The 12,927-nt window shown below is 40.7% G+C and overlaps 1 protein-coding gene across 2 annotated transcripts in view; it reads right to left on the bottom strand.

Annotated features, from left to right (window-relative positions):
- GPM6A (glycoprotein M6A) overlaps nucleotides 1–12,927 on the bottom strand; it is a 411,434-nt gene that overhangs the window by 59,245 nt on the left and 339,262 nt on the right. For both annotated transcript variants that reach the window (XM_073643811.1, XM_073643801.1), the window contains exon 2: nucleotides 10,578–10,770. In XM_073643811.1, the coding sequence (XP_073499912.1) occupies nucleotides 10,578–10,770 (193 nt within the window). The remainder of the gene's footprint in view (nucleotides 1–10,577; nucleotides 10,771–12,927) is intronic.

Genomic DNA, 12,927 nt, shown 5'->3' with positions numbered 1-12,927 from the left:
ACTGTACAAAATGTCTGTGGATAAAGAGTGTGATCTGTCCAGCAATAGTGGTGCTTATAGCATGGCCCACACACAGCCTCTAACTATGCCCTATTATTTTGGAGCACCATGGCTCCCAAGCTATAAAGGGGATGCCCATGAACTAAGACTTTAGAGAAAAGATGCAGGCTATGTTTAGACTTTATCCACTGTCCAGAAGGTGGAGATATTAATTGGGCAATTGAGTGTAGCAGCTCTAAGGGAGGTGAAGTCCTGGCCCCATACTGAGAAAAGAACTGTTGAACAAATCTTTGAGAGACTGAGTGCCACTTTTGATACCAGAACTGTCCCAGAATTAAAAATGCAATTCTTTGAGTGACTCATCAAGCTGCTGTTTTCTGCCAGAGACTTTGCTCTTAGCCTGCAAGAAGCGCTGCATGCCATACATCAGGTGGACCCTCATGAAGTGATGAATGCAGATATCGCCCTAAGGAACCAGTTTGTAGAGAGAGCAAGAACAGAGTTTACCAAAACACAACTGAGAATACTATCGCTACAAAAACCAAACGGCTCATTCTTAGATTTCAAGGAGATGGCCATTAGAGTCCTGGAAATATAAGCAGATTCCTGCTTGCAGTAGCCCATGTGACCAGCCTAAGAATCAAATGAGTGTTTCCCCTAAACCTGAAATAGCGCCACCAACTGGCCTCAAAGAAACTTACCAATTGTGTTCAAGTTCAAACCCATGATGGTGCAGGTGACCTGTGTGAACAAGTGGTAGAACTCACCAAGAGACTGACAGTGGTGTGTGAGGAGCTAAAAGATTTAAAGCGGCAACCTGAAGACTTCTGAGTCCACAGATGGCGCTATGGCTCCAGAGAAAGTGGCTATGACAACCCAGGCAGACGGCCAGCAGACCAGTTCAACTTTCAAGGGAGGCCTATCTACAGGCAGTGCCGGAGAAGTGGCCACAATAAACAAGCGTTCCAACAGTTGCATATAAAGCAAGGTGCTCATATGTTAAGACGTAATCCTCAACCTTTATCCGACCAGCGAGAGCAACAGCTGTAAACTGACAGTCCAATGGATCCAAATCCAGGAAGAGAGAGTGCTGAACACTCTAAAAGACATTCTCGGTACAAGGAATGGACTCCATAGATGCCAAGGCAGCTACAACTCCAGAGATCTTGAGTTGAACAGACTTTTGAAACAGTGGAAATGGCTATTCACTGAAAAAGGCGACATACCCTTTTGACAAAGGGAACGGATAAGCACAGTTGTCTGTTTATTTCTAAGAGGATTAACAGAGGAACAGCAAAATGCCAGTCCTAAGAAAAGATGCTATTATTTTGTAATGAACAATATCATACATTTGCAATGCCCAGCATGTATTTTTTCTGTTACTCTTTAGTTCTTTCTGGTACTCTGACAATGAAGCAGAATTGTACTGGTCAGAACAACAATGTTTAGTCCCTGATCGTAACATAAATACCACTTAGGGTATGTGCACACGATGCAGAAATGAAGCAGAAAATTTCTGCATCATTTCTGCATCTCCCTGGCAGAAAAAACGCATGCAGATTGTGCATGCGTTTTTCCTGCAGAATACATGCGGATCCACATGCAGATTCACATGCGTTTCCGCATGCAGATTGACAAGCGCTTTCCAGGCGATGTTAGCATCACCTGGAAAGTGCTTGATAACTAGGTCACACTATATAAATCCATGCAAACAGCATGGATTTATACAGTGTGAACCGAGAGAGTGTATATACTTACCTCCGATGGCCCGCGCTGTCCTGCTCAATCTGTTCTCCCGGCTGCCGGCAACTTTGAATTGAAAGACCTGCCGACGTCAGCGTCACGTGACCCGTCACATGACTCTGACGTCACCGCAGGTCCTACAACTCACTGCAAAGTGCCGGGAACCAAGCGGGAGCGCTGCGCGGGCCGACAGAAGGTAAGAATACATTATTTTTTATTTTATTCTTCTTTTTACAGCTTTTTTAATGGTACCTGGGTGTGGATGAGACTCTCCTCTCCTCCACACCCGGGTACCATCCGCACATTAGAACGCACCAATTACGCAAGTACAGATGCTGTCTTGCGGAATTGGCGCGTTCTAATGCAAGTCAATGGCGGCGAAATCGCCGCGTTTCCGCAAAATTAATTGACATGCTGCGGATTTTTGACCGCAGCGTTAACGCTGCGGAAAAATCCGCATCATGGGCACAGCACATGCGGATTTCCATTGGGGAACATTGCTTCCCTTCTACCATGCGTTTTTCATGCGTTTCCGCGGCGTTTACGCAACTGCAAAAACGCCGCGGAAACGCATGAAATACGCATCGTGTGAACACAGCCTTATTCTCACAAGTGTAGGTTTTGTGTGGCTTTTTTTCAGTGAATATCAGCCATAGAAGAAATACAAGAGGCACTGGAGCCACATGGGATCAGAAGGGCAGCTGCAATAATGCAGGGCATGCAACCAGCGAAAAATACATCATAATCAACAAGGACTATTGGGCAAGTTTGACTCCTCTTATGTAGACTACGGGACATTTTTATTGTAGCTTATAGAAAACTTTTTTTATTTTTTTTTACAGAGAAAATTCTGGGAAAAATGTTATGGTTACTGTCACTTCTTATTTTTTTTGTTAAACAATTATTCTCTTGCTTTCATGGTCTGCCTCTACTCTGATCTGTCCTACATATTCATATTTACGACTCCAAAAGGAAGAATGGATTTTCACCGCTTGTCTCAGGAGTGTTAGCAATGCATATGGTACATTTTAAGTGAAAACACTAAAGCATCCATTCCCTTAATCTCAACATACTGTATAACCTCTTGGGAGTGTCCTAATTTATGTAAGTGGAAAGAAAAATATTATTGCACTTATTGGAGAAATATTTAATGCAACTGCCAGCTTTACTTTACATTAAGATTTTAGAACACATTACTAGAAGACGTAATTAACAATTAGTGCCATTGTATCTGTTTTGTACAAATGTGTGCTTTTTTGCTGATGCATTTATGAACATTTCTAATTTACTAGATTTGCTGCCTGCCTTAGAAAACAATTGTAAATTCAGTCTATTGATTTTAAAAGGGACACAATTGTATACCTTACAAACATCCAAAAAAAGGTCCCTGTACCTTAAATAGATGAATATGTTGCAAATATATCACAAAGTGGATAAATAGGCAACAGGGTTTAAAAATATCCCATAAATAGGAATTCAAATGTTGGGAGATGTGCAATATAATTTTTTTTACCCTATGTTTGATCTGAAGCAAAGATACATGGGGTTGGTTTCAATGATGAGGAAACCAGGTGCTTGGGATCAAAGCAAAAGGACTGCAGGACATGTAAACAGCCATTTTATCATAAAAAGTGAATATTAATATGCATAGTTTTAGTCCCAGTTCCATTTGCTGAAAAATAGCCCTAAACCATAATGCAGCCTTCATCATGCTTCCCTAGGAGATTGGTGTTCTTTTAGTAATGCACTGTGTTGTCTTTGGCTATAATTCCAAAATATGTTTGGTGCAAACAGTTCAATCCTTGTCTTTATCAGACCATAACACGTTTTCCCACATGCTTTTGGCAAATTTGATGTAGGTTTTGGCAAAACATAGCCAGGCTTGAATGTTTTTCTCTGTAAGAAAATACTTACATCTTGCCACCCTACCTCACAGGCCAGACATATGAAGAATACAAGAGATAGTTGTCACTTGTAGTATACAACCAGTACTTGCCACAAATTCCTGCAGCTCCTTTTAATGTTCCTATAAGCCTCTTGGTAGCCTCCCGAACTAAACTTTCTTTTTATCCATTTGTTAGGGACATCCAGTTTTAGATAACATCACTGTTGTGCCAAATTTAAGCCACTTCTTGATGATAATCTTTACAATGTTTCATGATATATTTAATGCCTTGGATTTTTTTGTAACTTTCTCCTGACTGTTAACTTTCAACAATGAGATACTTTTGCTGTGTTGTAAGCCGTTTACGGACCATGGCTTTTGCAGTAAAATGCAACTAAGAAAATGTCATGAAAATCCTACTAGAACAGCTTATCTTTATATGGGGTTAATCAGAATCACTTTAAATTATGGCAGCTGTGTATTGACTACTATTTAACATGTGTAAATGTGATTGGCTAGTTATGAACATCCCCAATTATAAGAGGGTGTTCCTACTTATGCAACCACGTTATTTTACTTTTGTTGGTGGATTCCAGCAGCTTCTGCTTCCAGAAATCTAACGATGCTGAAACTAGGACCAGCGCAAACAAGTCGATAGCTTGCATTAGTCAGGAAGAGGTTCCCTTTCGCACCCTGTGTGGCATTAGGCTTGTTCATGATCCACTTATTGAATCCAGTTTAGATTTTTCTGCATTGTACATGAAGTGATTGAGGTGTAGACTTTCATCTTTAATGAAAAATCTTTTCCAAACCCCCTTAAATTAATATTTAAGAATTAGTCTTTTTTACATAATCTTTTAATTTTTACAGGCACAAAAGTAATTGGACAAAATATCTTCATATAAGAATTATTTAAAAAAAAAAAAAAAGGCTCTGTAGTCAATGATATCATGATGTTTGGAGCCCATTGGAATCACCAACTACAGAGTTTTCTGCTTCTAATTTAAGGTGTTTGTTTGTAGGTCTTTCTGCCTTCAGTGTTGTCTTCGGCATGTGACAAGCATGCTCAGTCAGTTTGCGGTCAGGTGGCTGACTCAACCATTCAAGAAAAGCCTATTACTTTACCTCTGTACATGAAAATCCACCCTGCTACTTCTATTTAGTCACTTCATCAGTAAACACCAGTGACCCAGTTCCATTGACAGCCACACACGCCCCATGCCATTACACTGCTTCTACCATATTTTACAGATGACAGCTAAGATTATAAGGTAAACTTGATGGACTTGTGATTTGATATACAGTACAGACCAAACGTTTGGACACACCTTCTCATTTAAAGATTTTTCTGTATTTTCATGACTATGAAAATTGTACATTCACACTGAAGGCATCAAAACTGTGAATTAACACATGTGGAATTATATACTTAACAAAAAAGTGTGAAACAACTGAACATATGTCTTATATTCTAGGTTCTTCAAAGTAGCCACCTTTTGCTTTGATGACTGCTTTGCACACTCTTGGCATTCTCTTGATGAGCTTCTAGAGGTAGTCACTGGAAATGGTTTTCACTTCACAAGTGTGCCCTATCAGGTTTAATAAGTGGGATTTCTTGCCTTTATAAATGGGGTTGGGACCATCAGTTGTGTTGTGCAGAAGTCAGGTGGATACACAGCTGATAGTCCTACTGAATAGACTGTTAGTATTTGTATTATGGCAAGAAAAAAGCAGCTAAGTAAAGAAAAAAGAGTGGCCATCATTACTTTAAGAAATGAAGGTCAGTCAGTCTGAAAAATTGGGCAAACTTTGAAAGTGTCCCCAAGTGCAGTTGCAAAAACCATCAAGCGCTACAAAGAAACTGGATCACATGAGGACCACCCAAGGAAAGGAAGACCAAGAGTCGCCTCTGCTTCTGAGGATAAGTTTATCCGAGTCACCAGCCTCAGAAATCGCAGGTTAACAGCAGCTCAGATTAGAGACCAGGTCAATGCCACACAGAGTTCTAGCAGCAGACACATCTCTTCAACAACTGTTAAGAGGAGACTTTGTGCAGCAGGCCTTCATGGTAAAGTAGCTGCTAGGAAACCACTGCTAAGGGCAGGCAACAAGCAGAAGAGACTTGTTTGGGCTAAAGAACACAAGGAATGGACATTCGACCAGTGGAAATCTGTGCTTTGGTCTGATGAGTCCAAATTTGAGATCTTTGGTTCCAAGCACCGTGTCTTTGTGCGATGCAGAAAAGTTGAATGGATGGACTCTACATGCCTGGTTCCCACCGTGAAGCATGGAGGAGGAGGTGTGATGGTGTGGGGGTGCTTTGCTGGTGACACTGTTGGAGATTTATTCAAAATTGAAGGCATACTGAACCAGCATGGCTACCACAGCATCTTGCAGTGGCATGCTATTCCATCCGGTTTGCGTTTAGTTGGACCATCATTTATTTTTCAACAGGACAATGACCTCAAACACACCTCCAGGCTGTGTAAGGGCTATTTGACCAAGAAGGAGAGTGATGGGGTGCTACGCCAGATGACCTGGCCTCCACAGTCACCAGACCTGAACCCAATCGAGATGGTTTGGGGTGAGCTGGATCGCAGAGTGAAGGCAAAAGGGCCAACAAGTGCTAAGTATCTCTGGGAACTCCTTCAAGATTGTTGGAAGACCATTTCCGGTGACAACCTCTTGAAGCTCATCAAGAGAATGCCAAGAGTGTGCAAAGCAGTCATCAAAGCAAAAGGTGGCTACTTTGAAGAACCTAGAATATAAGACATATTTTCAGTTGTTTCACACATTTTTGTTAACTATATAATTCCACATGTGTTAATTCATAGTTTTGATGCCTTCAGTGTGAATGTACAATTTTCTTAGTAATGAAAATGAAGAAATTTCTTTAAATGAGAAGGTGTGTCCAAACTTTTGGTCTGTACTGTATATATATTTTTTTTTTTAACCTTAGCAACAAAAACTATGAAGTTTGTTTTCAGATCATAAACACTTCCTTTCTTTCTTTATACTGTTCTCATCCTTCAGGTACAAGTTAGAGAATCTGTCCTTATTATGTGAAGCATAAACCTGGTGATGAAGACCACAATTTCAGTGCTGTATTGCTTACTAGGCTCTTTGCTGTAGTTGTGATAATCCATTTTATTTGCTGCAGCTCTGCTAGTCCTCTCAGTGATGAGCCCACTCTAACCCTGCCCGCACCACTGATTGACAGCTTTAAACTTTCACATATTCACAGACAGCTGACAATTAATAATGGACGTGGAGATTGCTAGACCTCATGAATATTGAGGACTACGTAACAAGAGATTATCACAGAGAGGACTAGCAGAGCTGCAGAAGATAAATCATCACTTTATCAAAACTACTTCAAAAAGCCTAGTAAGGGACATAGTGTTGGAACCTGGGTCTGTGCCACAATGCTTAGTCTAAGAGCAGAATAATGTAAGGGCAGTCTCTGTACAAATGAAACTAAGATTACAAAGAGCTTTGTTCCAGAAATATGCAACTTTTTAGATATTTTACCAACACAGTCCAAATTCAGAGATTTATCCAGCGATCACATGACAATGAAAGCGTCAAGATCTTGTAAACCGATCAGAATCTAGTGTAGATAGTATCCGAAGCACTTCACTGTCGATGGAATCGGCAATGACTAACGCATTGGGGCTTATTATTGTGCCACAAGTCACTACTTTAGGCTAGATTAAATGGTGATATACTGGACCTAATACCTGCTAGAAAATGTTTTATCAAAAACCAGACGTGCTTAACCCATTGGTGCACACAGTATAAGGGTGTGATAGGGAGTACCTGCACGAAAGGATGCAGCCAATTTTTTTTTTTTTTTTCATTTTTTCCTCTCCTTTTTCAAATGGCCATAACATTTTTATTTTTGCACTGACCTAGGAGTATGAGAGTTAGTTGTTTTTGGGTTTTAATTTTACCGGAGTAAGAGAAAACTGCAAGAAAAAATTCCAAGTGCGGTGAAATAAAACCATTCCGCCATAGTTTTGGGGGGTTTATTTTTTTATTAATTGTACAGTAGAAATTACTTAGAAACTCGATTCTCCAGGACAATACGGTTATGGAGATTTCAAATATTTTTACTACTTTATTGGCATTAAAAAAAACAAAACAGATTTGTTGCTTTTTTTCGAGACGTGTAAAATTTTTATATCCTCAATGGCATTTGTTTTTGTGTGGTGAGGTGATATTTTAATTAATAGCATTTTAGAGCACATGCTATATTTGGATCGCCTCTTATTGTATTTTTTCTGAGGTCACCAAAAAAAAACATAATTCTGTATTTGTATTTCCCATTTATGTATTGTATTCTGCATTTGTATTTCCCTTTTTATGCAGCTTTTACTGATTGGCTTTATTTTATATTTTGACAGATCTGACTATTATGGATGGAGTGATACTAAATATGTATAATTTTTTTCCATTTTTGTATTAATTTGGCAAAAGGGGATGTCAGGTTTTTTTTTATTTATTTTTTTTTTTTAATTTCATCTATACTTTAAAACTTTAAAATAATTTTTTTTTTTTTTTTTTTTTTACTTTTAGTTCCCTTAGGGAACTTGAAAACTTCAATGATTTTATTGCATGTACTACACTATATACAGCAATACTGCAGAATTGCTGTATATAGTGAAAATGATAGTCTCCTATGATGCCCAACCACAGGTTGGACATCACAGGAAAGATTACATGACAGGCACGGGGGCGTTCAGACGTTGCCTGGATTTCATAGCAACCAATCCTGTCCCTGCAACCGCGTTGCACTGGGGGACGGAAGAAGCAAAAGAATCCCGAATTAAAGCAGAACTCCCATCAAAATTGTTATCCTCTTATTATATTGCAGTCATCATATTATATGGCACTTATAATTGATCCTTTTGCCTTTTTACTCAGCTAATGCTCTTTTTTTCCATTAGGTCTATGACATCACGTGATTAAAAACGGACTAGCTGAGTCCTAAGCTCTATGAAGAAACAGGAGGTCATTTTTTTTCTGCACAAGTCATGAGTCACTGCAAAAGTCCCTGACATGGGAGGGGAGCAGAGCATCTGGGTCATTAGTTGAAGAGGGGAAGGATAAATTCTGGAACAAGAGACCTCCTGTTTCTACATAGCAAAAGTTTTCTTTTCTTTCTCTAGGGAGAAGGGCATAATGAGCAATTGTAAGTACACAGTGCTATATAATATGACGACTGCAATATATTAAGAGGATACAAATTTTAATGGGAGGAGTGCTTAACACATTTAAAAGGTTAATAACAGATCAGTGGACGCACCAATCGTTGCTTTTAGAGGCAGATGTCGGCTATAAAATATAGCTGTAATTTGCCCTTTGGAGCGGGGTCAGAAGCAGAACCCATTCTACTAAGTCCCATAGCCGTTCATATATTTGTTAGAGCGTGTAACATGCGTGCAAGTGATTAGAATTTTGTTTTGTTTTTTCTTTCAAACATTTAAAAACCCCTTTAGCTATGTATCAATCTGCTTAACTACTAAATCTCTCAAACACACTTAGGACAGGTGTAGATGACCATATTATCGGTCCGAGTGCGATCCAACAAAATATCGGATCACACTCTGCCCAATGTGCTGCGCACATGTCTGATTTTTTTTTTTTCTTTAATTTTTTTTTTCCCCCTTGAACAGATTGTCCAAGGGAAAAAAAAATCACTGCATTCCCAAGTTTTATCCGATATTCGGATTGCACTCATCCATGCAAGTCAATTGATGCATGGAAACCTTAGACTGCACTCGGATGACATCTGAATGCAGTCCGATTTCCATGCACTGAAAAAATGGAGAAGATAAAGAAATTGTTTTCTCCATCCTCTTTGTGAATCGGATCACACTATGATAACACTGATCAGAGTGTGCAGAGTGTGATTCTCTCGGATGAGAGAATATACTCTCATCTGCACCTGACCTAATGGTAACCATACTCATTAGATTAAAGGGGTTGTCTAGTCCAAATCTATAAGTCTCTGTGTGATTGCAGACTTATGAATCCCCCCAGCACAAGCACTGTGCACTGCGGGGATTCGCTGGTTTCTGATCCCGAATTGGAGAGTATGTATGCGTTATACATACTCCCAGCCAGAGCCCGTCTAGTGGGCATGGCTTAGCTCCATACAATTTTATTTTTTTTTTTATTATTGCGCGAGGCCATGCCCCATCTAGTGAGGTGGACGTCCAGTGGGCATGGATGACTAGCGGACGCGGCCTCACTCCATACAACTGTATGGAAGTGAGACTGCGTCCACTGCCCGGGGGTATGTATAACTCACACATGCCCTCCGGTCCTGGCTCTGCACTGCGAGGATTCGCTGCTTTCTCAGTGCGTGCGCTGGGGGAATTAAGTCTGCAGTCCCACAAAGTGATTACAGACTTATCGGTTTGGATCGGACAACCCCTTTTATGTCAGATGAAGCCCCTGATTGGATGACCTTACAATGAGTTTCTTAAAGGGGTATATCTTGTGTAATTCCCTTAAAAACTGTGTAAATAGGTTTTTAAAGTGGTTTGCATAAAATTAGAAGAAAACATTTTTTTTTATTTTTTTTAGCTCAAAAACTGTCCGGGCAGTCCTGTCTACAACAGAATGGTAAAAAGCTGCATTGTCAAACATAAGAAGGCCACAGGTTTCTGGCAAAAAAAACAGCCAATTTTTCTGATCTTAATCTCATTCATGCTCAATATTATAGCAATGTTTCATTTATCTTCTGCTTTCAGATACTGTGTAATGCTAAGCAATGCAGATAGTATCTGTACAAGTAAATACATATCACCGGAAGGTAATAACAGAAGAAACATATGTACAATCAATCATGGCTCCAGAAAACATTCATCTGTTACTTAGACATTGCATGCATTTATTAGAAGTCTTTATACATTTGTTATATTTTGATACTATGACTCACATGGTAAAGACGTCAAGTGTATCCCCGGCAGTTCTTGCCATTTCAAAGTAGGATTGCAGAATGTTGACAGTGCCTGATAAAGCCTCGTGACCACAGCCACAGAACAGTGCAACCCCGGCATAGAGCAAGATGGTAGCGATCAATGATGCATACGGAATACCCCCTAGGCATTTTATGCAGCATTCGAAGCAACCTTCAAACAAAACAAAGATACAAGGTGAAAATGACGTTAATGAGAATATACATATATACAAGTGTAAATAACAAAGAAGGAAATGTCTATTGAATGTTTATACATATATTTATTTTCAGTCATCATTGACAATTCTCTATCTTCAAAGCACTATAAAATGAAATAATATGCTATATTCTGGGGTGGGCGCTGACAGCTCAAGCAATAATGGCCTCTTTTATTTTTTTCCAATAAATAATTGCAGAGAACCCCCTATGAATTTCTTACCATTTCCTATGCAAATAGTCTCTTCAGAGAGAATAAGGACTGGAACGCTAAAGCCAGCTACTAGTAATTGTAAGCCTTGAAATTCAAACCCTTAAAGGGGTATTCCTATCTCCAAGATCCTATCACAATATGTAGTAGGTGTAATAAAAATATTAGCAAATACTTTCAATTAGAAATGTAGTATATTTCTTCTGATTCGCTATGTCGCTTCCCCCTATTTGCAGGCATTGTAGTAGCTTAGGTATCCATGGTTACGACCACTAACTACTGTTAATAACTACTGTGCTGACGCAGTTCCCGTGGTGTCGACACTCTCTCCCGGGACTCCCATGTAGTTGTTGTGACACGTGACTCCGGCGCCCAAACATTTTGATCAAGAAGGGGGATGTCCTAGTAGTGGACAACCCCTTATTGTATACACAAACAAACATATACACTGCTCAAAAAAATAAAGGGAACTCTCAAATAACACATCCTAGATCTGAATGAATGAAATATTCTCATTGACTACTTTGTTCTGTACAAAGTTGAATGTGCTGACCACAAAATCACACAAAAATCATCAATGTAAATCAAATTTATTAACCAATGGAGGCCTGGATTTGGAGTCGCCCCCAAAATTAAAGTGGAAAAACACACTACAGGCTGATCTAACTTTGATGTAATGTCCTTAAAACAAGTCAAAATGAGGCTCAGTATTGTGTGTGGCCTCCACGTGCCTGTATGACCTCCCTACAACGCCTGGGCATGCTCCTGATGAGGTTTCAGATGGTCTCCTGTGGGATCTCCTCCCAGACCTGGACTAAAGCATCTGCCAACTCCTGGACAGTCTGTGGTGCAACGTGGCGTTGGTGGATGGAGCGAGACATGATGTCCCAGATGTGTTCAATCGGATTCAGGTCTGGGGAATGGGCAGGCCAGTCCATAGCTTTAATGCCTTCATCTTGCAGGAACAGCTGACACACTCCAGCCACTTGGTCTGGCATTGTCCTGCATTAGGAGGAACCCAGGGCCAACCGCACCAGCATATGGTCTCACGAGGGGTCTGAGGATCTTATCTCGGTACCTAATGGCAGTCAGGCTACCTCTGGCGAGGACATAGAAGGTTGTGCAGCCCTCCAAAGAAATGCCACCCCGCACAATTACTGACCCACTGCCAAACCGGTCATGCTTAAGGATGTTTCAGGCAGCAGATTGCGCTCCACGGTGTCTCCAGACTCTGTCACATGTACTCAGTGTGAACCTGCTTTCATCTGTGAAGAGCACAGGGCGCCAGTGGCGACTTTGCCAATCCTGGTGTTCTGTGGCAAATGCCAAGCGTCCTGCACTGTTGGGCTGTGAGCACAACCCCCATCTGTGGACGTCTGGCCCTTATACCACCCTCATGGAGTCGGTTTTTAACAGTTTGTGCAGACACATGCAAACTTGTGGCCTGCGGGAGGTCATTTGCAGGGCTCTGGCAGTGTTCCTCCTTGCACAAAGGCAGAGGTAGCAGTCCTGCTGCTGGGTTGTTGCCCTCCTTCGGCCCCCTCCACGTCTCTTGGTGTACTGGCCTGTCTCCTGGTAGCGCCTCCAGCCTCTGGACACTATGCTGACAGACACAGCAAACCTTCTTGCCAGAGCTCGCTTTGATGTGCCATCCTGGATGAGCTGCACTACCTGAGCAACTTCTGTGGGTTGTAGAGTCCGTCTGATGCTACCACGAGTGGGAAAGCACAACCAACATTCAAAAGTGACCAAAACATCAGCCAGAAAGCATTGGTACTGAGATTTGGTCTGTGGTCCCCACCTGCAGAACCACTCCTTTATTGAGGGTGTCTTGATAATTGCCAATAATTTCTTTCTATTGTCTATTCCATTTGCACAACAGCATGTGAAACATGTGAAATT

This window comes from Phyllobates terribilis, unplaced genomic scaffold, assembly GCF_046119375.1.
Source record: "Phyllobates terribilis strain yellow unplaced genomic scaffold, ASM4611937v1 Scaffold_1__5_contigs__length_1240528914, whole genome shotgun sequence".
Classification (NCBI taxonomy): Eukaryota; Metazoa; Chordata; class Amphibia; order Anura; family Dendrobatidae; genus Phyllobates; species Phyllobates terribilis.
This window is presented reverse-complemented; position numbering and strand designations above follow the sequence as displayed.